General features: G+C 37.8%; 1 protein-coding gene across 1 annotated transcript; it reads right to left on the bottom strand.

Annotated features, from left to right (window-relative positions):
- Positions 1-91: 91 nt before the first annotated feature.
- BCHE (butyrylcholinesterase) lies at positions 92-27,471 on the bottom strand (the record flags this gene model as incomplete). The annotated part of the gene is made up of 3 exons (XM_080623545.1): positions 92-231; positions 6,837-7,003; positions 25,958-27,471. 3 exons carry the CDS (start codon positions 27,469-27,471, stop codon positions 104-106), a joined length of 1,809 nt encoding a protein of 602 aa, XP_080479671.1. The 3' UTR covers positions 92-103.
- Between the last annotated feature and the right edge of the window lie 442 nt (positions 27,472-27,913).

Raw genomic sequence — 27,913 nt, 5'->3', positions numbered from 1 at the left:
ACTTTCTTAATCTGCATAACATACTTAATGCTAGATATGTTAAAAAGCTACTTGTATTTCCCTGATGAACAGTAATACGGACATACTGGAGAGGGTAAACATATTAATTAGAGCCTGCACATCTCTCCTTCTTGCTAGTGTAATCATTAAATTGATTTTTCCAGTCTGACATGTAATTGTTCCAGCGATGGAATCCTGCTTTCCACTCTCGTTCTGCTTCATCAATATTTCCTGTAAAATATGAAATGAGTTACATTAATCTAAATTTGAATCTCTTTATGTGCTAATTGAAAAATAATTTTGATTATCAATGTCATTTGCTCCAGATACATTGTAGGGTGGTCTTTTGTCTCATTTCTGAAACCTGGAATGACTGAAAACTCGGTGATTAACCCTTCATCTTTACATCAGGAATGAAGGATGTTATTCTGGCACACCAGAGGATATATAAATATACTTGTGTATAGCCTCGTTGCTTTTGGATAATACTTCTGTCCGTCAAAGTTATAATTTTAAAATTGTCTCTTTTTTTTTTTTTTTTAATCCTCCAAATATTACTTTGATTCAGCACAGTCTACAGTGAAATTGGCATATCCCTAAGACTATGTTATGCAACCAGAGACAGGTACTTGTAAAGATACAGTGAAATCACAGCTTTGTTCAAGAAAACAACAGTATTGCTGTTAGTTTTAATGGATTTCACCCTACTGTGGCATACATCTGCAAGTTTCAAGAGTAAAGGGGCACAAGTTTGGAGAAGGATACTGTAAAATGTGCACTATGTCAACATGGAACCATCTTCTCTTTTTCATTCTAACCTATAAAACGTTTGCCAACTAATCCTGTGTCCCAAGGCAATATTTATCGCCAAATTTGTTATAGGCATCAGGGCAGAGTGTGAGAATGAGAAGAGTAATAAAAATATATCATTGTACAAGGTAATTTACGGACAAGGATCACTTCCTTCAGTCCCAAAAGATAATTAACACTAAATGCAGTGACCTTGCAGGAACAATCCATACAACAACTAAAGGAAAGATAATGTATGTAGGCTCCATCATGTACTGTGGCTTATTATTTTAGATCAGTTGTAAACTTTAAGGAAATGTTTAGAAACCATTCATGATCTGTGAATGCTTTATTCATTCTGGACCTAATTATCTCAGTCTCCCATATTGACATAGCTCATTTCCAAAAAAACTTGGTAACTGTGTTCATGAGATAAAAATTCCATGGTTTCTTTATGCTTTTTTGACTTTATGTTCTTCTGCTGCAGTAGAGCATAGGCCCTTTTCCTCCATAAATACACCCTTTTTTATGATCTGCCAGCACTGCAAGTTTAACTGGTTACGTGAAAATGAAATATTTTTGTGGTTTGCACATCAGATGTCAAAATATTCTGGAAAGAGAGTTAGCAGATTCAGAGATTAAGTTTGGAGAAGCATCCAGTATTTTGGTTGCTTATTTGCACTTTAGCTCAACATTTGCAAACCTTTTTGGTCTGGAAATCCAGATGGAAATTTAATGAGACTTTGAAATGAGATTTACATTGCTCCTTGGTTTCAGTGAGACCAGAAATAAAACCAAGATAATTTTTTCTTGTGGAGGTTTAGTGCTACTCCTTGTAGTCGAAAGGGAAATTGTGAAGGGCAAATATAGGGGAAAATGTTAAAAAATAAACATTCCTCTCCCTCAGTTTAAAGACGTAAATAAGCCTGGTTACATTGGCGATCAAAGAAAAGTTCAGATAATTTTTAATTATAATTGCAGGCTGAAGAAAAAAAAATAGCTCAAAGAGGATTTGTAAATGCTGGTAACAATAAAACCATGTTTTGATCAGTAAGCTATGCAGGTATGACTTCCAGGGGAGAAGACATGCACAACATATTACTTTCCTGACTCTAAGGACTTGCCTGTGCATGTTTCTAAATCTAAAAATGTAGCCAGGGTCTCTGGTAAAGACCGATTTTCCACATATGTCAAATAGATGGGTATTCTAGTGAATGAACCAGTACTAGTGTTACTTGGAGAAAAATGCCTCAGCTATATTTCTTGTCTTATTCTTGATTATGGGTATGCAGTTTTATTTATCCAGACAATGGCTCTATTTATGAAGTAAACCCCCTTGTCCCTCCTTTAATTTTTCAGGTTTAGATGTGTTTGAAGTCTGCCCAAAGACATTAGAAACTGAAATGCTTCTAACACACACATCTTCAATTAAAAATCAGTGTTCAAGTGTGTAAATTATAAGGCATTTTGATGCCTCTGAAAGATTACAGTGAGGAAGCAAGTTAGCTAGAGAAAGCAGACAATAAGTAATTTGGAGTAGCCACCATTATGAATCTAAAAGACAAAAGGGGAAGTAAAACACTGAAAGAAGAACTTGGATTCCCATTTGTTTGCTTTTTTCAGTGATAAGATCCAAATTGATGTAACAAATCAATGCATCCCATTATCACCAATATCATCAATCTCTGAAGCAGCTACCCATGACTTGGATGACCTGACAGCTGGAAGGCAAAAAAAAAAAAAAACTAAAAAAAAACCCCACAGGATTAGAGAGTTCAACTTGACCAATAATTAAAGTGCTTGGAGCACTGAATTACTACCATGGGCTGCAGCACTATGGAAGTCAGCTAATAGTACAGTGAGGTTATTTTGCTATATGCAGCCACTTAGGCAATCCCAAACTTTACACTAATACTGATTAGCCTAATGCAAAGTCCAGTGAAGTTTTCAAGGAGAAAAGGAGATATTTCAGAAGGCAATGAATCATACCTCAGTCCTCAGAAAGGTCCCAGTTTAACAGACCAAAAAATGAAAGTTTTTTTTTTATTCTTTGGCAGTGTCAGCGCAGACAGCTGGCATTTCTTTCATTTCCATATAAGCATACAGCCTTTACTTTAATGGCATTATAGCAAAGTTAAATTTATCTCCATACATCATTTGCCGAACTGCTAGATGTGCCAATAAAGTGCTAACCTTAAATGTATTTTTGTGTATTAACATTAAGATTGGAACAAAGGCCATATAGCTGTTATGATATGGCAAAATTAATAAGGGATGACAAGTTAGAATTAATTTTTATGTCTTCAACAGCCCATAAATGTGGGTACCTGCAAACTTCTTGATTCATTAGTCTGATTAATGATAGAAGTTTATGCTGTAGATTCTCATGATGATAGTTTCTACACAAATGTTCATAAAGAAGAAAACATATAGTATCTATACTTCATTATCTCTGTTCAGTGTTCTTTAATCACACACTCAGAATACAAGGCTTTTTATTTTTTTTTTAATTTTTTTTTTAACCACAACATATGTATTTCATATGTACTTTTAAGGACTTAAGGTTTTTAAAGCTTTATTTCTTTTATTCTCCCAAAAATCAGTAGAGCTCTCGAGGAGATGAAATGTTGTAAGGGCTGTTATCTTTCCTACGACCCAGGACAGAAGGTACTGGAGTTAGAAAGAAATCAGATTAAGGTACATAGCTTATTGTCCATAAGTGTACTGAGTAAAAGCTTTGTCAGTAAGTGTGGTAATATCGGTGAGGTTACTTTTGACTTGTTCACTTCTCTGGATGCATACTAAGTGTGGCATCTAGCTCTGTGGAAGCTGAAAACTAATTCTGATAATGAATTTTCTAAATAGTCAATTTTTTAATATTCTTACTACCCTGAGTGTTTAGCTCTATAGAATCCAGGTACTGTTTGGAGTACCATAGCAAATATATATTTTTGTTATTCACTGGCTGAACTTTTCAAAAAAGTCCAAAGGCTGAACTTTTCTCTGCCTCCACATTCAAAATCTTTTTAGGGTGGTTTGAGCAACCTGCTGTAGTAGAAGTTGTCTCTGCCCACATCAGGGTGGTTGGAACTACACGATCTTTAAGGTCCCTTCCACTCAAACCATTCTATGATACAGTAATATCAAATACGTATGGTACATATTTTTCTATTTTATTAGGCATACAAAAATAGTAATGGAACAATAAATGGAAAGGTTGGCTGCATGCAGCTTTCTATAATCAAGAGGAAACAGGCATATATGAATAGTTAGGGCTCTAGATGCATTAAAAATTGTGCTAAGGAGGTAGAATCTAATATAGATGATTTTATAATTAACACATGATTGCTTTAAAAACTACTTAAGAGTCACTTACTGTTTACCGTCCCTCTGTGTGTTTCTTTTAGAAGCAGTCATTAGAAAAATTTCTGGTGATTGCCTCAGCGCTCATGCCCTCGAATGAAATATTAAACTCCAAATGCTCCTGGCTTGTCTTGTGGTGAGTAGGAACAGAGGGTATTCTTGGTGCCTCTTCAGTAAGGTTGAAATCTGTATAGAAATTGTGTCCAGTTGGAACTGGGAGCCCACATAAGGCATGTCTAGGTCCAGCTTACCTGTTTAGTGGTTATTATCAAGCTGGACATAAATCCACAAATTTTGACTTGTCTTCAATTATAATTTTATGTATTGAAATTAAAGAAGATATTGAGAAATCTCCTAAATTCATACAAAGTACTCTAGAAATATAAAGGCCAGTTCTTTATATAATGGTTGGTACTGTTGCATTAATGTATAAAGCTTTTTTTTTTTTTTTTCTTATTAGTTTTCTGCCTGTCATGGTAACAGGCTTGCTCAGATGCTGAACCATTGGAGCTGGCCATTACAGGCCAAGAAGACCTCAAAGGTGTAGCAAGGCTTGTTCTAGGAAATGATCAGTAGCTAAATGTGTGGTCCTTTAGCAAGCACATTCATGCCAAATCTGACCACTTGGCACGAGAAATTCCCTTGCAATTTCTCCAAAATAAGTTGGTTTGATTGTCTTCTTCAGGTTCTACCTGATAAAATTCCACTTTGTCTATCTGAACCCTACTTGCAATAATGATAGCATGTTTTCCTTACTTCTTGTTGTCTGTCATCTTATATCATATCATGTTAAAGCAACCTTCTTTTTCTAAGAATATTTCAACGTGAGAAGCAACAGAAAAGATAGAACCTCAGAAAACTAGGAAATACATATAGCATGCACTGTCCTTTGGGCATAAAAGGAGATAGGAAATGCAAAATAATATTTCAGTGAAGAGAATTATTACAATATAAAGTATTATATCATTATTGTAGGCAGAATCTTAAAAGTTTCTTTGTTAGAATTGTATAAGATTGTATATGAACATAAATAGATAGTATTTCCGTTACAATAATTCAAGGACTGACAGATGTAGATACATGACAAAGCAGCGCTACTTCTCGACAATATTCTTGTCTCACTTCTATATGTAGGATCCAGGCATGATGATTCTTTCCTTTTGCTAAAAATACACTCAGGAATTTCTTTAATTAAATTATGTAAATTTATGTGGTAAATTACTGAATCTGGCAAAGTGATGTATTTGTCTCCCGGCAGATCCAGAGTGTTGCTTTGTCATCCTTTGCACCACAGAACCATGTAAAGCAACTCTGCAGTCCTGCCAAGATGTGTTCAGCTGTGTCTGGTGATGTGCTGTCTGTGTTCCACCACAGAGCATTTGGGTATGCACAATCCATTTGTACGATGCATGTTAATCAGTGGGGGTTCATAGACAGGTCAAAGAAATACGTAACATATTCCAGTTCTCCTGGCTCAGCATAAAAGGCTTGTCAGAATTTTTGAAATCTCCCTAAAATCCATCCGTAATTTGGTATATTGTGGTTTTAAAATCACTGAGTAAGCTTTATAAATTATTTATTTTACCTACTGATTTTTGCTTCTCTCGATTTAATTGAAAGACATTTATTGAGTTGAAAGGCAATAAAAGTTGAGCCATAATACAGTTACAGTCTCAAATCAGGAAGGAATAAATTATTTTAGAAATAATCATCTGTGCAACATGAAAGTTTATATTTTAAGACTAATATTCAAACTGAATCTTACAGAAAACTTGTAAATTACTGATTAGCATTTAAAAAGTGTATCTTATTTTTGAAATGAGATTTTCCTTTCCTACCCCCCAGTCAAACAGCAAAATGCTGTTCCAGAGATGCAAAATTACTTTATAAAACCAATTCCTCTTGAAGTCCAGAAGCACAGAGGCTTGGTCTGTTTGCTGGGCTTTGCAAAAACAGTGGCATCCGGCTCCTAAAGAAAATCTGAGACTTTTGTCTTCAACTGAGCTTAAAGTTTCAAAGAGTGGGTTATATTTTTTTTATGTAGCAGAATCTCATAAATTTATTGTGTACAAGGTCAGACACAAATCAGTTCTATTTTGCACAGGCAAATCCTGAAGTCTCTGGATGTCATCAATGGTTGACACTAGAAATAGAACACAATGCGCTCTCACGTGAGGTGTAGAACAGAATTCTCTCTTTACAGCAGCCATGTACTTAATATCTTATGTGTATTAGTTTCATGATAATATAAGCCCATAAATAATATATAATATCCCAACATAACATCCCACAACCTACCTCAGATACATGAAGTTTACACAGTATCTCAGGAATCCAGACCCAGGCAGTGCCTTGCATAAGGTAGCTTGAGGACAGATTGTCCGCAGCACTCTTAATGTCTCCTATTGTGGCTGCATCTGCATTTTCAGACAGAGAAGCTCTATGCTGGTGCAGTCCTGGGGCCCCTAATACACAACAGGGTGCTACAGGGTGGTGAGCCCCTGGCCTGAAGCACAGGGCACATTACATGGCACCCCCTTACCACAGCATGGGCAGTTTTGTTCAACATCTGAACACCTCATGGAAGTTAACTCACAAACAGGAATGTAAAGATTTAAACTCAAGTATTGTATTAATATCAAGCAAGTGATCCTTGTATGAAAGTTATATAAAAGTATTTTTACCTGTCATTTCCAGGACTTTGGGAAAAAAATTATTCCAGAATCGACACTGCTGAGAATGTAATTTTGTCAATATCTCTGAAGTATCAGTATTTAATGTCAAATATTTTTGTTCAATACTAGTGAAGACTGGCCATCTTGTTCCATTTATCAGGGTCCCACTTGGAGTTCTAAATGAGAAAAGAAACATTTCATTTGGAATAAGAAATTACCTCAGCATATCAATAAAGCATTATTTGGTTTTTTATCTAACACTTATTTCAGCCCCAGTATGTTAGTTTAGAATTACTGAAGTATACTTTTGTAAGTAACAGGGAAAAAAAGGAAGGTAAATTTGATTTAACTTCATTTGAAAAAAAATTAGATTACCCTTTTGGGCTGTTTTGCTAAGGGGAAAAAGTTAATAAATAACCGTACACAAACTACGTTTGGCAAATTTGAAGATTCTCATGGAAGCTGTAAATTATTATAGATAACTTGAAAAAACACCAACCAATCAGTCTGAGAGGTTGAGTGTTTATGTTTTATTTGAATGTTGCTTATCCCTTCAGACAGACAAATAGATTGGACTAAATAGCTCAGATAAAAATGCAAGTAAAGGTACCTATAATGCCTAAACTTCGGATGAGAGCTGTATTGGGAGAGAAAACAATTATTCCTCATTAAGAAGAAGCTTTCTTCTTGAAGTATGTTGAGCCCTGTTAGCCGAGTGCCGAACAAGTACAGTCTCAAATCTTTTAGAAACTGGGAAGAGGTACTGAGTGCTTGGCCCTTTACAAAGCAAGCTCTGCAGGTTAAAGGATCACAGCTGTTAGTTTTAAAATAGTTGTGATAAATATTTGCAGTACAACAGAATTCATAAGGCTCTATAGACAGGCATTCAATTTTTCTCCACCATAGAGGACTATACGTAGTATCTATATGACTAGAAAGAAAAAAGTGACTGGTTTAAGTATGCAGAACAACAAAATGGGGAGCATAGCATTAGGGAACAAATGAGAAAGAGTATTATTTTCAGAAAAAAAAAAAAAAAAAGTAGTAGATTTGCACTTTAAACAGTCACAAATCACCATTAGCTCAGAAGAGATTAAGAATACAAATTAAACAATTTATTGCAATATAATCAGAAGAACTAATTTTTTTTTTTCTAGAAGGTGATATCAAGGAATCTGGGATTTAGGGCAGAACAACAGTATTTGATGATTCTTAGTGGGATAAATTAAGAACACTATTAGCTATGTTAATTTGGTTATCTCTATTTTATTTTTCACCTGGACTCTTCCCAAAGGCAGTGGTCAGATAGGAGTCCAGGGTGCAAGAAGCTCGCTTGAGTTCTGCTTGCCAGCAGTGTCAATAAAGTAGTGGATGCAGGTGGAAACAGATTCAGCTGCTCAGGTAATACCTAGATCTCTTAGTTCATTCAGAATGAATCAAGTTTTCAGCCCATGTTTTAGTACTCTGGAGTCTTTGGCAATCGGCTGCTTACAGAAATGTATTAGAGTAAGAGATTCAGCATGTCATTTCCTGAATTGCTCACTTCTTCACTGATTTTTCTTTACTAATTCAGCTCTGATTAACCTATAGCACCCTTTTTATCCGCACATCTATGTGTGGCTCATGAGAATTATGACTTAAGTAGAGCTGACTTGCGCTTCAGTTCAAGATCAGAACACTAATGGTACTGTCAGTATTCATTTAACAGCTTTTATGCTATGAAATAAATCATGACATTCCACATTATAATTTACAGGTGTGGGGGGATTACACAATGGCTACAGATGTATTTTACTAAAAATGATTGAAAGAACTGTCAGGTAAACACAGCATTTTGAAATGCATGAACCTGCTGATTATGATATTCTCTCTGCTTACTGTTCAAAGAAATGTCCAGTAATTTCCTTCTTAGCTCCATTGCTGAAAATTTATTTCCCAAGTTAAGAAGAAGCTCCTATTTACAGCAAAACAGAGATCACAGGAGTATAATTTTGAACAGGTAAGAAGTTGTTACAACTATAACCTTGTTCTGCCACAATTACTGTTTATTACATTTTACTAATTAGTTCATGATGAGAATTGCAGTAAGTTATAAAATTTCATGTTCTTTACACCAAACTCAAAGCTTAATAATATTCATATGGAAAAACAAAAGAATTGTGATAATATCCTTAATGAACAGAAAGGAATTCAATACACTGCACAAACTTGTCTCTGTCCTTCTATGTTTGTATGGACAGTCTTTGCTGATAGATATAGGAACTGGCTTCTACTGAAACAAAGCTCAATTTCTATGGAAGCCTCCATCTTGTCATCTTTATCAATTCCTCAAACCTCTTTTATCTTCTGGTACTACTCAATCATCTCTTCTTCAGTACATTCCAGTTTTGCCCACCTCAGTGCTGTCAATGGGGCCTGAAGGTGCATCCTGAAAGTGGTTGGGACATGAAACTTCATGGTAGAACTATATTATGTGCATCTGCCTTGTCAAACATTAATCACCTTTCTTAGACTTCTGTCTATATCTGTAAACTTTAGTTAGGGAAAACCTTCATTTTGTTTGGAGAAAATGTGAGCTTCTTCACTGAATTTTTAGAAAACAGCTAGCTCTTCTTCTACATGCTTTTTAATATTTGCAGGAGTCATATAGCAATTAAGAAATACAATTATGTGAATTGTTCCCAGAGAAGAAATGCAAGAGAGGGCAAGAAAAAAACAAACAAAACCAAACCATAACAAAAAACCCCACCTGTGTTTAAACATTGGTGTAAACAGTATTTGTTTTGTTATTTCAGCTAATTTCTTTTTCTTTGCATATACCCCTAAGTTATAGGCTGAACTGTCTTTGCTCTGTGATAGTGGTACAGCAGCTCATTTATAGTTAATTATTACATTAAGATATGTCTTTAAGGCTGCCAAACTTATTTTCTCATTAATTTGAAAAACATATTATCTTTGTGGGTTAAGTCTCCAGTAAAGCTGCTCTCATGTTTGACCTTTATACATATACATGCTCTCACTGAAGTTCAAGAGCCTTATTTAATCTTGTGCTCAGTGGAAATTGCTTAGTATTACTCACTAAGATCAGGTTCTTCCCCCTTTGGGTATTGTATGTCAATAACTGTCAATAACATCATATTCTCAAGACTCATAGTACATATACTAGATTTGACATAGGAGTGAAGAGGGTTTTAGAGGAACTTATTCATTGATCATTTAGATATATTTAATGCTAATCTTCAACAACTTGAGAAAATTAATTTGATTCAGATGGAAAATGCAACAACCTGAACACAGTTCTGTTAATCATAATAAGCATACCTACATTACCATTCTCATTAATATAACCTCAAATAACAATATTAGTTCCCTGCACACTTATTAATATTCACATAGCGTTATTTTTACAGATGGTTTATCATACACATACACAAAAAATGTAATTAACATTTTACAGTAAGCATTCATGATATAAAGTACCTGTAACCTATTCACTTTATATTTGTGAGGGAGCTCTGAATAGTTTTCACTCTTCTGTGGTATCACCACTTAACAGAGAGGTTCTTTTTCTAAGTCTCCTGAAAATGGTTTTAGGCTGTTTTACGATTACCTTCCTAATGAGTGTTACAAATGCTAATTGTACCCCACGCCAGTTCAGATTGTCCCAAGCTTTCACTGTGTTCCTATTTAGCTGCTCTACTTGTAAATGGATGAGGTTAACATGCTGTGTGTTTTTCTAGAGGAAAATAAAAACAAAACCCACATCATTTTAGCTGTCTAACACGAATTATACCAACCCAAAGTCACTAAGAGATTCAGAGGCTGAAACACAATTTTAGCTTCAGTCCCTGGTAGCCCCTTCCACCAGACAAACCAATATTTGTTCTGCCTGGTTGAAGCTGTTCACAGAGATACTGCTCCCTGAGAGGAACCATGCACTAATATCACCTGAGCAGTGTGTTATTGCTCTTAATTGTCTCTTCAGTTGCAGCTGGCTTCCCTCGGGCTTGCTCTGAGAAAAGCTCAGCAAACTTGGTTGCCTATGGTTCATTCACTAGAGGATTTCCCATCCTGCCCATTATGCAAAGCAGCAGGAAGGTGGCCTCTCTGTGCACAGCCTGCCTCCCTTCCTCTCTCAGCAACCCTATGGGCCACAGACACCAAGTATGCTGTAAGGCAATTTCTTTCTCAGTGCCTCCTGCGAGTTATCACCAGACTGGCATTCTGCTGGTGTGTGTTCCATTAGCTGAACAGGTTGCCCACTGAGATTAATGAAAAGTTATGATAATGCCACTGCACCCTCTGTTTCCCCAGAGCAGTAAGAATTAAAATCAAATGGAGACCTGGTCCTCCTAAGTGTGACTTTGTTGACTTCACACAGGAATTAAACAGTGATGCTCGTTTCCAGTTTGCCCCCTTTTTCTTTTAACAGCTGGTTTAAAGGGAGGAGAGAGTGAATTTGAATAATTTTTATTCTCTTTCATGATTCCTTGCAGCTTACAGGCAGTACTGGCGATCAGCTATTTTTAATAGGATGGTGTTTTACAGTGTGTTAGCTGAACCCAGGAAAGTTAGTTACCATGGGCACAACATACCAGGGAGGAAGAATGGCCTTAGAATACATGCAACAGCAGCAATAACCCCATCTGCTGCTTGCTTTCTACAGTTGCATTTCAAAACCTTTGAGAATTACAGAAACAGCTCAGCATCAAATAAGAAACATGCAGTAAATATTTCACCCCAGGGGTAGCTATGGATGGTTTTGCTTGTGTCTACACTGCAAACAAAGGGAGCTGCTGAAGCCCATGCAGTTGTACCTCAGGTCACTTCAGAGCAGCCATGCAAAGGCTGCCAGCAGCACAGTATGGTGTACAGCTTTGCAAACACTCATGCAGGAGGCCAACACAGGTATGAAATCTGATAACAGTGAATGTAATTAAGATGCTTTGCGCTTCTTGAAGTATGCAATTAACTGCTTTTTCAGTGGTATTGTAAATTTTGGTTGTGTTGTCTGCTATATACATTTTTTGCCTGGTGAAAGGGAGTAAGATAGCACAGGGCAGAGAAATCCAAGGTTTGGGAAAAATGAACAAAAGAATAAGAAGGCATCAACTGGGCCATAGTATCAACAGTTGATTTTGATGAGTAAGGGGTTGGAAGCAGAGTTACGTGGTTTACAACAGAAACAAAGATGCCAAACTAACAACCAATACCACAGACTAAGCTGTCACTACACCGCAAATAAACATGCCTGCTTGCTTAATGATAGGATGGTTAGGGCTCCTGAATAACATCATGTGATGGGTGCCTGTCAAAGTCCTGGACTCCAACTCTTTGCTCCTCCAAGAGATGGACTATGCCAGCCTTTTTTGCTTCTTTCTGCAGTATGGCCAAGGCTCAAGTCCCTCCTGTGGATGCTTCAATCAATGGGTGATCCTGTTGACTTCAGAGGAGTCACAACAGGGATATCATATGCTTTCAGGAAAGGCCACAGGATTTTTATCTTAAAAATTTATTTTGGTTTTACAATTGCTTTATTAGTTAGTGGTTGTGTCATGTAGAACACCATTAATCGTGCTGGCACTAGACAATGCACCCAATCAAAATACATTTATCTAACCCAAATAGACAAATTTCCCCATTTCCCCCCTCACCTTCTCTCCCTCCCTCCACCCACCCACCCCCCCCACCCCCCCCCCGACACCCCCCAGAGTGGAAGAAATCATACTGTTGCTTTCCGTCTTTTCCACTTAGACAGAAGGGCAATCCTAATTAGAAAGTGAGCTGACAAGGAGAGCCAGGCACACCTGTGCTGCCTCAGCCCTCCTGGTGCTCCTCATACATGATACTGTATAAAAAGTTATCTTGCTAGTTTTCATTTGAGACAGTTCTTCAGATTATTCCTTAATATCAGCTAATTACTAACTTCCTATCTATTGAACTGATGGACCCTCTGTACAAATACACTGCTACACTTATATTTATTTTTTTTTTTTTAACATTCTGTTAAGGTCTTTATCCTCGTAGACTAATGGGAAAGACAGCAGCTATCTAATCTATCAGGTGAAAAGGGTGAGTGGTGCCATTTATAATAACAAAGCTCTAAAAACTACCATACCGAAAGGTGACAATTCAGACAGGGGTATTGTCAGCCTGTGCAATGCTGGGTGATTGGAAAGCATCCATGGTTATCTGTTTCAGAAACTAAGCAACCTTGTGGAATCAGTATTCTCAAAGTATCAGGCCTGTGCTTCTGTGGCACTATTAAGAACTGGGGAACTTCAAAAACAAAACAAACAACCACCCCTCTACCTCATTGTTTGTTTTACTGGAATTTAATTCTTGTGAGAAAACAGTAACCAGTTTCTGAAAATCTGTAGTAATTAAACCTTTCTCATTTACTTGTTCCTTAATAAGATGCAAAGTTCATTCGTCCTAATTCTGTGACATTCAAGCCTTACTCAGATGCCTACTGTAATGAATGAATGAGTACTACAAGTCTGAGGTAGGTTGCAGACTTCAATCCTTTAAATTACTTTTCATAAGTAGGTGTTTATGAGTTCATTATACTTATATATGTACTTATATTATATATACTTATATTATATGCTTAGTTCTTGCTTTCAGATCACACATGAGTTCATAGTCTAGTGACCATAAAGTGCCCCTGAGCCATAGCAAAAGGAAACTACTTTGCAAGTTATATCATAGGCAAATATTATTTCTTCTGCTGATCCCTGAAGAAATCTGAAGGATCCAACTGGCATGCTTTTTAACTGGCAGAAATTGGAGGAGGAATTTGAAGCTAAGCTTTCTTACACCTTCACAGGCTAAATAAAGCTCAGGATATTCCTTCCAGATTCCTGTTTGGTGACAGAAGTTGTGTGTTTAAATGTCTTAAACTATAAATTATTGTGGTATGTACTATTACAACCCATATCAGTTTCAGGAAATGAAGCAACAAGCTGTTGCTTCTTTTTTTGTCTTATTGTGTTCTGCTCAAAACAGCCTCATGAAGCACCCATAAAGTTGAAATTATTCTTGCTTGTGCATGTCTTGGTACTTAATAATGCAGTATTTGAGCAATTTAGATCCAGAGTGTTCTGCCTTAGTTTTCTTTGGATATGCTTGCAGCACATGTAGGAGCTCAGTGCCTCAAATCCCTGGCTGCTGGATTGGGATTTGCTCTGGTAACAGGAGTAATAATGAGCCAGGTCTGCCAAGCCAAAGCTAATGAGCCCTTCAGACCGTGCCTGTTTATGTCTAACCTCTTGGGCCTGTGCTGCCACTCCTGCACTCCACTCTCCTATACTTTGAAAATGTTCCAGCAAAGCATGGTGCTATTTCTGGAACCCCTGTCCCAAACTCCACTATCTTGGTAGCATGTGATAAGATGTAATTATCCTACAGGGTCTGAAACAGCAGTCCCACCATTCTAAGACTCACTAGAAACTTCAAAGTGAGTTAAAATGTCCTTTCCTGAGCAACTGGTAAAGTTAGACATGACCAGACCATTCTTTAAATTTATCGCTAATTGATGCTGAGGATCCACATTGATTTAAATAACAACATTGTCCCATTGTGCTCTGGATCTCTCTGATTGAAAACTGTCAGACTTGTGTCTCAGCAAATCCATACTATAGTCCTAAAGCCCTGACAGTCAGAGATCCCTCAATATCTCAGATAATATATCTCAAATATGTGCACATTCTGCACAATTTTGAAGAGAGTGTAAAGAAGAAACTGAGACCATGCTGAATCTCACAGCTTCCTCATCACAGAGCATCATTTCTGGCCAAAGAAAAGAAAACTCTGAAAATAGAAAGAGCCTGTGATGCTGCAGATTATTACAATGAGAAGAGGGATTGGCAAGAGGAAGATAAAAATAATAATAAAACTCCAAAACACCTTAGTGAATAATCTTCAACCTAGTGGTATAACTTCAAGAAGACAAAAGATTTGAAGTTAAATTGAGTTCTGGGAAATGGATGAAATTTTGATGTTAATGGGGAGATAATTTTAAACAACCAAAAATGTTTTATCCTGTCTTAAAAAATACTTATCATCTAGTGTGATGCTTATAGTCACACTAAGACAAATATAACAAATGTCTGATATAATATACCTACAATAAGTTGTGATATAATATACCTACAAGTTGTGGTCATTTACACATTTAGATTTTGTATTGTGATAAAGCAGTAAAGAACTTTAAAAGATGTTTTTTTCTTTCTGCTTAACATGCCTTGCATCTGATGCATTATTTTGCATAGTGTTTGAAGACCAGCCCAGCACCTTTTTGGGTGAGTCAACTTACTAGTTAGGAGCTGAACCACATGCAAGCGAATGGTACAGACTGATTGACTTCAAAAGCTTTGGATCGGATCCCAGCTGGAGAAATACCTGTAACTGTTTACAAAAGAAGCTTCTGTCCTCCTGGACACAATTCACAGTGATGATTTCACACCTTCTCCAGGACTCCAGGTTCTGGTTCTGTGAATATTCACAGTTCATATTTATGTCACTTTTGAATATACATGAAAGGCAATACTATGACTTAGTCCTTCTTTATTCTAAAGGAACATTTTTTCCCTCCTCCTCTTTTTTTTTATGCTGTTCCAATAAAGTATTTTGTAAGGTCCTTATGTAAGGTTCTTACAGCACGAATTTTAGCTTTCAAAAACTGCTTTTCAAAGCTGTAGGGTTTTTTGTATTGTTTTGGGTTTGGTTTTTTTTCCTTATTCTTAGCTGCAACAAGAAATCAAATGATACTATAGTTTTTAGTCTCACTTTTAGAGGTTAAATAGGGCTATTTGTAAATGGAAGAAGGTGCTGAACCCTACTGAGACCTTGAAGGAGGAAGTCACTTCCATAGAAGGTAAATAAAAGAGTAAGTAGGCAGGAAGGCACATGGCACTTCCCCTTTTACTCATCCTCTGAAACTGTTTTATCTCTTCTGCAACCTTACTTCTCCTCTTGACCTGGAAAAATGTAAACTTAATAGAATCTTAACCAGAATTGCTCCCTGGGACAAACCTAAAGAATGTGTGTAAAGGGAGAGAAAAATGTTTTTATTGCTGTGGAACTATTAATACTGTGTTTTAAATTCCCAGTGGCTTTGGTAAAATTTTTCAGCCCTGTTGGTCATGAGAAAGAGTGAATACCATGCTCATATGTATATGGTTACTGTTTCCACCTCTTGCTTTCTCTCCGTTAATAGAGTTCTTCCCAGACACTCAGAAATTGTTAGATAAATGGATTCAATGCTTTCCTTTTCTCTAGAGAACAAATTTTCAATACAGACTGTATAGTGGATGCCATTCTAGGACAAAATGTTTGAGATTTGTTTTTAATTGTAATTGCCCTAATAATTTCTTTTCAAGATGGATGCTTCACATAGCCCTGCATCAAATAAAATAATCTAGATTCATTGTGTCCTGATAGACTTCGTCATAGTAACATTTTTTTTTATATATTTTCCACTACTGCCACTGTTTTATTTCTGTGAATAGTAGGAAGAACATGAGTCACAAACTTAAACTACAACTACCATATAATCTAGGCCAAATGGAGCAGTCCTCTAAATGAAAATGTTAGGTAGCTTTCAGTAGTGTGCATATGTGTTATTGATTCACCTCAAACAGAAACACTGGTACTTCATGATGGGGAATGTAAATAAGATGATATTGTGTCTGTAACTCTCCCCAAAAGATCTTTAAAATAAACTAAAAATATTAAGTTATTTTCTTATCTCTGTTATAAATTCATTGTAGGTTTCAGTTTTAGAAGTGGAAGCTACATGTAACTTTCTTTGATAAACAAATTCAAATTATATCCCATCATTAATAACATTCTCTGAACCTGATTTGGACTACACCAAGAGGATGATCTCCAAATACCAGAAATATAGACTGAGATTCATGAAAGGCATGTTCTTAAGAAGTAATATGTAAAGAGGAAAGGATATCTGAACCTATACAAAGTCATTCTCTTTCAAAATTGAAGGGGCTTTTGTGGAAATTATAGTATGCAGAGTACTTCAAAAAGAAAAAAAAACAACCAACCCAACTGTTAAATCTCTCAGAATTTCCAGCTGTATAGAAAATTCACTTGGAGGTTACTCCTTGAGAACAACATACATGAGGGGCAGATATTTAAAACTTCATTAGTTAAAATAAGAATTACAGTATTTGAACAATAGCAGCTTCAGTAGAAAAAGGATCTCCATGGTGTAAACTTCAGGCAACACTCTAGAGTTTGTATGATATGATATTTTGTTATGTTCCCTCAAGGAAAGGTAGAGAACACAGATGGCAGCCAGAGATGTCTGGGAAAGCAGACAATGGCAGCTTTTAATTTTACATCTGTGCTATAGTATAATTGTGTAACATCACTAATCAGCATGAAATGACTGATTTCTACTTATGCAGCTTCTAGATTTGTGGGGACAGAATCTCACAAATCCTGTGACTAAATTGCTAACTACATTTACCCACAACTGCCTTCTCTTGCAGCTGATTGAAAAAAAAATTAAACACCATATTGAGCTACCTTCAAAAATATGGTGTTAGGTAACCTCTACTGCTTCTCATTTCCTCTTTTCTCCCCTTTGCCACTTCCCTGAAACAAGCCAATCTTTTGTGCTGGGGAGTAAATTAAAATGTGTGCCAAAAGGTTTCCATTCTTCATGTGAAATTTCTCACTAGGACTTCAGATTAGTGTTCCAGAACCACCTGGCAAAATGGGGTTTGTAGACCTTTTAAACTTCAATTTCTGTCTTTTGATGCTGAAACAAGGACTAAGCTGCAGAAAAGCAGCACAAAAGAGTGCCCTAAAATCAGGATCAACTGTGGGTTACCGTTAATTAGAATTTCACAGTGACTTTTGCAACCACACATTTACATGCCTGCAAAAGTTATGATGTTGGGAAAGTAATCCTTAATCCTAGATTATCTTTGGTCAGAGAGAGATAGCTGCCAAATGCAGCTCTCTAGTTACTGATTTCTTCCATGATGCACTATTTCCAAATAGATTGCTAAAAAAGATGTGTCCATTACTGCTTCTGAATATAACAATACATGTGGACCCTGGAAAGATGATGAGTCTCTTTTAAGAACCCCAAAACCAAAAATGAAGGTGGAGAAATAAGGATAATATCTTTTATTAATATGATTTCCACAAGCTTTTTCATGACTCAAATTATTCTCATGAAAGAGTGAGCATGAGAATGCATCTGCTCTTTTGGGTCAAAATTAGATCTTTGTTTTTTCCTAAAATTGGAAGTTAAGACTTTCCACCTATATTTTTGTACTTTTAGAAAAATCTGTCATGCTTCATTTATACTTGTTTTTTGCTTCACACCCAGAAAATTTTTATTCTGTATTCTTGACCTGATCCAGTCAAATCACTAGTTAAGATGACAAATGATTTATTCCAGATGAACATAAGATGCCAGAAGCAGCAGCCTCAGGGAATGTCTCATCTTGATCCCACTGTTCTACAGCTTCAGTACATTCGAAGACATGGTGGGGACCAGAACCAGGTCTCAGCTGAATGTCTTTCTGGCCTATGAACCTGGGCTAATCTTAGGACAAAATACAACCCACAGTAAATTTCTTACCCTGAAATGGCTTAGTCGTATGTAAAACTACCCAGTTTCAAAACTGTTAGAAAATTAAACCTGGTTGGAGCTTTTTATTTTTTTTTCCCCCAGTATATTCATTGTTTTCCATACATAGAGTATATAGGTCCCCAGTTCAATGTGCTGTCTGGACTCTATATGAGGCTGTTGTTTTTGTTCTCACCGCTCTGAAACTACTCTCTATAAAAATGTTGTGATAAGTTGGTAACAAAAGCACTGAAATTTATTATATGTCTACCAGTGGAACATCAGGGAAAGGCAATAATAACCAGGCAAAGTACTTCAGAGCTTTAGTGGAACAATCAAAGCCTCACAAATTCCCCTAAAATACAGAAGGAAATATTTCAAAGGCTTCACTTTATAGAAAAAGCTGTAAAGATTTGTTTCAGCAGTTGTAAAACTGGCAGTGAGACAAGTTTTGCCAGTTTCCTCTTAGCCGAAACATTTTTTCACAAAGCCTTAGAAATATTATCTTTGTATGTTCCACTACATTATTATTTGAGTTTTCATCTCATCTGATTTGTCTGTCTTCTTGTCACTTTATGTCACTCATGTCTAAAGAATACAGGTACCAAATCTAATGAATAAAGTAATGCAAAAGGCATAGCCAAGCACCCAATGATTGGGATGCCATATATATTTTTCATGATAAATAAAACTTCCTCTCACTAGAGTTAGCAGAGCATTCTGCTGCTTATGATTGATAGTACCTTTTAGTGTCACTTACTTTCAAAAGCTTTGTGAAGAATAACAAAAATGCAGCAGAAAAATTAATTTTAAATGTGTTTAGAAAGAGAAATTTAAATTCTTTCACCAGTCATGTCACTTAAAGCTTGACAGAGAGCATTCAGAAGGCCACTGCGAACTGCCTTAATATTGTTAAAGTGAACTTACACACAAACATAATCTTACTGAGCCTGAATACCATTTGACTACACCTCTTTGCCGGTCTACTTTTAATGACATCTGGAATTTTATCAAATAATTTTAAAACAAACAATTGATATTCAATTGATAGTGTTCTTAAATACGAGGATCAGCTGGGGAGTGTGTAACTGAGGGTAAGTTATGCATGCTTCCAGCATGCTTAGCCACATGTCCATGGTAGGTGTTTACCTCTGACCTGTAGTCTATCTTCAAGCATTATTAGGTAGAAATAATCCAAAGGGTTGATCCTAAACATCAGTACTGATCTGTACTTTCTTCAAGCTAGTTTGTGTTAGCTGCTTCAACAGCAGTTGAAGTAATTTGTTTTATTTTATTTATTTTTATTTCTTAATTCTTCTCAGACTATGCAATATGAAATAACATTATTTACATGGGCAAATACGCAGACAATGATTAGCAGCCTATCTCTGTGTGCAGTAACAGAGGTAGATGCTGTATCCATAGTTCCAAGGGGTTCCTAAACTGCTGAATCCTATTCTGGATAATGAATCTGCAGGGAATCTCCTGAGTGAAAAGCTTATTGCCAAAGAAGAATGTTTCGGGAAGGTCTTCACAAATGTTACAGACCTCATAAATGTATTTCAGATTCCTAAAAAATTACGCTATTCCCTTGGGTACTGAAGAGAGATATTTGTGTATGAAGTCAGCATCTAACTTCAAGCATCACAGATAAAATGTCTGTTCACATGTCCTGCTGAGTCATCTATATTACCCACTCCCCATTCATATTCAAAAAGAGAAAATATTTATCCCTTTTATTTTTCCAGCAAAAAAAGACTGTTATCAGTAATGTTTATTTTTAGCAAGGATGTGAAATAAGAAGAGCCTAGAGACTTGGAAAATGGCATCAGTTATTGATGGGTATGGTGGTCGAGGGGGAAACTCTTGAACTGGCTCACAAGTCTTTTGTTTACTGAGAAATGCAGAAATTAGGAATTTCACATATACTCTTGGGATCCTTTGAAGGAGTCAGTTCTCTTTTTCTCCCTAACATCTTTTCTTTTGTTCTTACACATCATTATGTATTTCTCATGAGTTTTCTCACTTTTACTCTTCCAATTCTCTTCCCCCGTCCCACTGTGGGAGGGTGAGCTACTGGCTGGGGTTAAACCATGACAGAAACATAAAATGCTCCTACAAGGAATACCTTTGACTTTTCACATCACCATTTTTATTCTTAGTGCTTATGTTAGAATGAAAAACAGAGGTCATTAGGGTCAAAGTATGGGCTTGAAGACCTCTTCTGAGAAACAGCTCTGCATGTGGTGAGCTGAGCTGCCTCTCTGTCTCCCCCAACCAGAAAGTACCAGAAGAAAACCAATCTCTCTCTTTCAGTTTTTCTTGACTCCTTTGTATCTTCTTTCCTGCTCTTCCCTCACTTGTATTTTTGTACTTCTGCACATTAGAATATTGGTCAAAGACCCTCACTAAAAATTATGTTATAAAATTTTTCTGATTTTCATCTTTTTGCTTGATTTTCTCCTCATCTACTGGAGACATCAATGATAAAGTAATTTTCTCCTCAGATCCTTTTGATCATGCCAGAATTTACAATAAACAGCATGTCAAATGGGGCTTCCCCATTTCTTTGTAAATGTTTACTGCATGGTCAAAAGTGTCAGGAAAACAAGGATCACCTATTATATTACTTTTGCAATTATTAAGAATTTTTATTATTTCTCAACTTGTTAACACTTGGAGTAAAGTGTTACAGAACCTTAGGGATCTGTGTTCTGAATGATGAGGAAAGTGTCACATAGTGAGTTAATACTGATCTGATCCTTTACTGTTGCGTAAATTGCATGATTATATTGTTTACCTTAATACCGACGGTTTGGTACTTAAGGTGGAGGCAGAGGAAGGGATTATTTGCTGTTTGCTGCAGAAACCACTTGAAATTCAATCTGCAGGTTAATCTATTATGCAAATGATAATCAGACTAGATGATGGGACTGTCTTCTATAAGCTTAAACCTGAATGTACCTTATGTTGTCTAATTTTAACTAACTACAGTGACAGAGACAGTGTACTCTACTTTGCATAGCAGGTTATTGAAATTTTAATATGTATATATGTATGCATAAGAATTACATACTTATATACATAAAAGTTAAATATATCTATATAATCCACTGGAAAACAATATTTCACAGAAATGTAAATATTGTTCTGCAAAATCTAGTATAGACTTGAATTTTTGTTTTCCTACTAAGAAATAGTTCTGTTTAATGGAAAGATCTGTTATCTCTGCTGTAAGATCCTCATTGTAAACTCCTGCAGGACAGGTTGTAAAGCTGCAGGATGTAATTAGGAACCTTCACTCAGTTTGTTCTCCACTAAGGACCTAATGACACCAGCTTCAAAGCAGTGTTGTCATAACATGTCTTTGTGATGCAGGAATTGTTACCAAGCTTTACCTGACCTCATTGTGCAGTCTTCATCTTGGGAATCTATCAGATGCATTTTTGGCATAGATCACACAGCTCAATTCCAGAATGTACACCCCTGCTGAATGCTTTTCTCTGTGCTACAGTCTTTCATACCAAATTCATATGAGGTGGTGTCATCAGGCTCTGAGTAAAGAGGGAAGTGAAAAGAGCTCATAGATTAAATTTTAGATTGAATTTTACAAGAAAACCTGTATCAAAACATTATGCATTGATGAATATAACTATATATAGTAATTTTCTGAGTTTTAATATGCTCACCACTGAGTAAAAAATGTATTTCAGGCTTCAACAAATAAAGGGGATAAAGCTGTTAATTGTAATTAACATTCTTACATATCAAGGCAAACAATCACACCTATTGAAAAGCAAATCCGTTTAAAAAAACATAGCAAAACAAACACATAAAAATAAGCTGCTAGTTCACCTTGGAACTTTGTTCCAAAGTTGATTTCAGCCTTTACGAATCTATGTATCCTTCACAAAGCAAAAGAAAAGTGCACCAAGGAAATAAAATTGATGCAGGATTTAAGCATTTGAGTTAATGAAACAATTTAAAGTGTGAATTAAGATTGTAATTGCATGTTCTGTCATGTGCAGATTTTTATATCACAGAATCACAGAACATTAGGAATTGGAAGGGACCTCAAAAGATCATCTAGTCCAATCCCCCTGCCGGAGCAGGAACACCTAGATGAGGTTACACAGGAAGGCGTCCAGGCGGGCTTTGAATGTCTCCAGAGAAGGAGATTCCACAACCTCCCTGGACAGCCTGTTCCAGTGTTCCGTCACCCTCACTGAGAAGAAGTTTCTTCCAAGTTTAAGTGGAACCTCTTGTGTTCCAGTTTGAGCCCATTACCCCTTGTCTTACCATTGGTTGTCACTGAGAAGAGCCTGGCTCCATCCTCGTGACACTCACCCTTTATATATTTATAAACGTTAATGAGGTCACCCCTCAGTCTCCTCTTTTCCAAACTAAAGAGACCCAGCTCCCTCAGCCTTTCCTCATAATGGAGATGCTCCACTCCCTTAATCATCTTTGTCGCCCTGCGCTGGACTCTCTCCAGCAGTTCCCTGTCCTTCTTGAACTGAGGGGCCCAGAACTGGACACAATATTCCAGATGCGGTCTCACCAGGGCAGAGTAGAGGGGAAGGAGGACCTCTCTCGATCTACTGACCACCCCCCTTCTAATACACCCCAGGATGCCATTGGCCTTCCTGGCCACAAGGGCACAGTGCTGGCTCATGGTCATCCTCCTATCAACCAGGACCCTCAGGTCCCTTTCCCCTTCACTGCTCTCTAACAGGTCGTTCCCCAACCTGTACTGGAACCTGGGGTTGTTCCTACCCAGATGTAACACTCTACACTTCCCCTTGTTATATTTCATCCCATTTTTCACAGCCCAACTCTCCAGCCTGTCCAGGTCTCACTGGATGGCAGCACAGCCTTCTGGCGTGTCAGCCACTCCTCCCAGCTTAGTGTCATCACCAACTTGCTGATAGTACATTCAATTCCCTCATTCAGGTCATTGATTAAGATATTGAATAATACTGGCCCCCGCACTGACCCTTGAGGCACTCCACTAGATACTGGCCTCCAACTAGACACCGCCCCATTGACCACAACTCTCTGGCTTCTGTCCTTCAGCCAGTTTGCAGAACACCTCACCACCCGACCATCCAGACCACACTTCCTCAGTTTAGCTATGAGGATGCTGTGGGAGACTGTGTCAAACGCTTTACTGAAGTCAAGGTAGACCACATCCACCGCTCTGCCATCATCCAACCACCTTGTTAAGTCTTCATAAAAGGCTATGAGGTTGGTCAAGCACGACTTCCTCTTGGTGAAGCCATGTTGACTGCCCCTAATGACCCTCTTATCCTTGATATGCCTTGAGATGGCACCAAGGATAAGGTGTTCCATCACTTTCCCAGGGATGGAGGTGAGGCTGACCGGTCTATAGTTACCCAGGTCCTCCTTCTTGCCCTTTTTGAAGACTGGAGCGACATTTGCTTTCCTCCAGTCCTCAGGTACCTCTCCCGTTTCCCAAGACTTGGCAAAGATGATGGAGAGTGGTCCAGCAATGACTTCAGCCAGCTCCCTCAGTACCTGGGGGTGCATTCCATCAGGACCCATGGATTTATGGATGTCCAGATTGCTTAATTGCTCCCTAACCCAGTCCTCATCAACTAAGGCAAACTCCTCCAATTTCCCGACTTCCTCTGGGTCCTCAGGGGTACGGGGCTCCTCAGGACAGCCTCCAGCAAAGTAGACAGAGACAAAGAAGGCATTCAACAACTCTGCCTTCTCTGTATCTTCTGTCACCAGGGCACCCACCCCATTCTTCAGTGTGCCTACCTTGCCTCTGGTGTTAGTTTTATCTGCCATATATTTGAAAAAGCTCTTTCTGCTGTCCTTGACCCCTCTTGCCAGATTTAATTCTAAGGAGGCCTTAGCTTTCCTAGTTGCCTCCCTACATCCTCTGACAACAGCCTTATATTCCTCCCAACTGGCCAGCCCCTCCTTCCATGATCTGTAAACTCTCCTCTTCCATTTGAGCTTACCCAGCAGTTCCTTGTCTAACCACGCAGGTCTCCTGGCTCCCTTCCTTGATTTCCTACGTGTCGGGATGCTCTGATCTTGAGCTTGGTAGAAGCAGTCCTTGAATGCTAGCCAACTATCTTGGGCCCCTTTACCTTCAAACAGCCTTGCCCATGGGATTTCCCCCAGCAATTGTTTGAAAAGGCCAAAGTTTGCCCTGCTGAAGTCCAGGGTTGCAATTCTGTTTGCTATTCTGTTCCTGCCGCACGAGATCCTAAACTCCACCATTTCATGGTCGCTACAGCCGAGGCAGCCCTCAACCTTTACTGCTTCAACTAGACCCTCCTTGTTAGTGAGGATGAGATCCAGCAGCGCTCCTCTCCTAGTTGGTTCCTCCACCATTTGCATCAGAAAGTTATCATCAATGCACTGGAGGAACCTCCTGGACTGTGGCTGGGTTGCTGAGTTTTCTTTCCAGCAAACATCAGGGAAGTTAAAATCCCTCACGATGACCACGGCCTGTGACTGTGAGGCTGCTCTCAGCTGCCTGTAGAAGGCCTTATCAACTTCCTCACCCTGATCTGGTGACCTGTAATAGACACCTACAACAGTATCACCCCTGCCAGCCTGCCCCTTAATTCTCACCCATAGGCTCTCAACCTGCTCCTCATCTGTGCCATGTATTATTTTCTCAGGAAAGAGCACAAACTTCTGAGAAGACAAGCTACCTTCCCATTCCATCAGGCTTTCAGCCTTGAGACTACATGACTGTAGTAGTGGCTGTTTTTCTTACCACACTGAAATGTTTTCATTTCAGAATGAATATTGTGTTGAGAGCACCACAACCCTGCCAAGCAGAGCAAGGGCTGTCTTATTTCTCTTGGATGCCAGCTAAATAGACCTAATGAGAAGCTGTATTTAATCCATTTCAAACATACAAATGAAATATGGCTATTTGCTTTTTATACAGACTGGCATATATTTCACTTAAAGATTAGTTTAATAGAAATAACAAGTGATTTTTCGTCTGCTTCTTTGAAACCCAGACTTATACTTACAGTACACATGGGAAGATAGACTTTCTGAAAAGAACATCCTGCAATTCCAATCACTTCATGTGAACATAATACACCTTCATATTATACACATGCATGTTCTGACCAATTACATCTTAAAGGAAATTGGGCTTTTTACTTTTATGTCTACTGTTGGAAGTCATTACCAGAATTTGAAATATTCTGTTTCTAAAACTTTAAGCCATCAGCTTCCTTTGTAACAACTGCAGCTATGGAAAAAAAAAAAAAAAAAAGAATTTTGGCATTTGCTTTTATGTGTGGATACACATTGTTTTCTTAAGCTCATCCAATACAGTAAGCTATACATCAACAGTTTGTTTTACTAAGACAGTGTTTTTATCAGAACTAAAATAGCAATTCTGGCTAGCTGAACAATTAATCCTTCCTCATCATTCTCCACCAAAACAGTTAAGCTTTTTCTGCCTGTGAAAGAACAGGCATCTGACCAATCAAACAAACTTCCACAGTAAACTTACCCAGTTTTTGCAAAAGTTGCCCAGTATCTCAGCATGGACCGACTTAAGATTTCTTCAGCTTTGGTGTAATTCACTCTTCTTTCTAGTGGCAATCCGAACACAAACTCAATCTCATAACCGTGCATTACTCCCATCCACTCTGGCCAAGGGAGCTTTGAGGATCGATGTTCAAAGAAATAAAAGAATGCATTGTGTCCTAGGTGCGCAAATTTTTTTGTGAATTCTATTGCAGGACATATTATGTTGTAGTCACCAATAACATCATCCAGGGCATCACGGTACTGTTCTGGCTTTTGCTCATTTTCCCAATCTGTGTACTGAAAAATGATTGATTCTATTGCAAGTTGGCTTGCTTCTGGAAAGGACACAGTTAAAGCTGTTTCAAATTCTGTGTTATTGATCAAGCCATCACTATCCTTGCTGAAGCCAGGGATTCCATATACTAGAAATGCTGATCCTTCATCTTTATTAACACCAACTAGGATCTGTGTTTGTTTGAAATGGCCATTCTCAATCAACATTTCTGGCATATCAGAGAGAAAATCACCGTCTACAGTTGGACAAAAAAAGATTTGCAAAAGAGAGTCATATGTTACAACAAAAATTTCATTCTCCACTATATCCTTTGGGTCCTTGTCTTTGAGGCAGAGAATTAGCTCTTTCTCATTGCTGGTGGGACACTGGAGTTGTTTAGCTAAAGCTACTGTTCTGTTTCTGGCTTCAGATGCTGTTACTGCAGCCCAAGGGGCATTTGCAGATCCACTTTGCATGATGGCTCTTGTGAATAAAGGATGGCTTTTAGGAGAAAGGATATGGTAGCTGACAGAAGCCGAGCCAGCGCTCTCTCCAAATATAGTCACACTTTTTGGATTGCCTCCAAATGCTGCTATGTTCTCCTGGACCCACTGAAGTGCTAATCTTTGATCAAATAAACCTGCATTTCCAGGAGCTTCCTTGTTTCCTGGCAAAGCCAAAAATCCTAATGCACCAGTCCTGTAGTTCATGGAAACTACAATGACTCTTTCTACTCTGGCCAGAAACCTGCCATCATAGACTGGTAGGGAACTTGATCCAGTCTCAAAGCCACCACCATATATCCACACCATGACAGTTGCATTCTTGGGTTTGGGAGAAGGGACCCATACATTAAGGTATAAGCAGTCTTCACTTAGGTTAGTTTTTGGATTCCACATCTCTGATCCAGGAAATCCTGGATAAGTTGTATCAATAAGCTGGTAACAAGAGTTTGCATGTTTTGTGGCATCCCATACGTCTGACCACTTCTCACGAGGCTCTGGTTTTTGAAATCTCAGTTTACCAATGGGTGGCTGTCCATAAGGTATTCCAAGAAAGGCTGTCACAGTTCCCCCCAGTACCTGCAAGCTCATCCCTCTGACTCTGCCTTTTTTGGTTGTAACGATGTTATCCTCAGGCATTACCTTCTTGACAAATATATACAGAAGAAACCACGTAAGAAATCTGGCATAGAGACTTGTGCCATTTGTCCAAACCATGATGCCTGAAAAATAGGAAAAAAGAAATCCAGGATTAGTATTGTAATGTATTAGTACCAGAGCCAAAACAGTTTAGTCAAAAAGGGCGTAGATCATCCTGAGGGCACTGAAAATAAGGTGGTGCTGCTGCACAATGCTCAGAAATCTTTAATCATAAATGCTTGTTAGTTGTGTTGTGAAGACTGCATTTGGTATTAGTATTTGTTACAGTCCTTCAGATAAACTCAGTTGCTAAAAAACCCCATAGAACTGAGTAAGACAGACCAGGGAATGTAAAGTCATATAAGCCCATTTCTGACTACTTCAGTTAGCAGATGACTTAACCACTTGCATTTCCACTGGCATGACAAACAGGACATTTTACGATCTGTGACAGAAAATGCCATGCCAGACTAGCCAGTATTCTGTTAGAGGTTACTCTGGCATTTGTATTCTCAAATCA

This window comes from Psittacula echo, assembly GCF_963264785.1.
Source record: "Psittacula echo genome assembly, chromosome: 7".
NCBI lineage: Eukaryota > Metazoa > Chordata > Aves > Psittaciformes > Psittacidae > Psittacula > Psittacula echo.
Note: the sequence above shows the minus strand (reverse complement) of the source record. Positions and strands in the feature narration are given on the sequence as shown.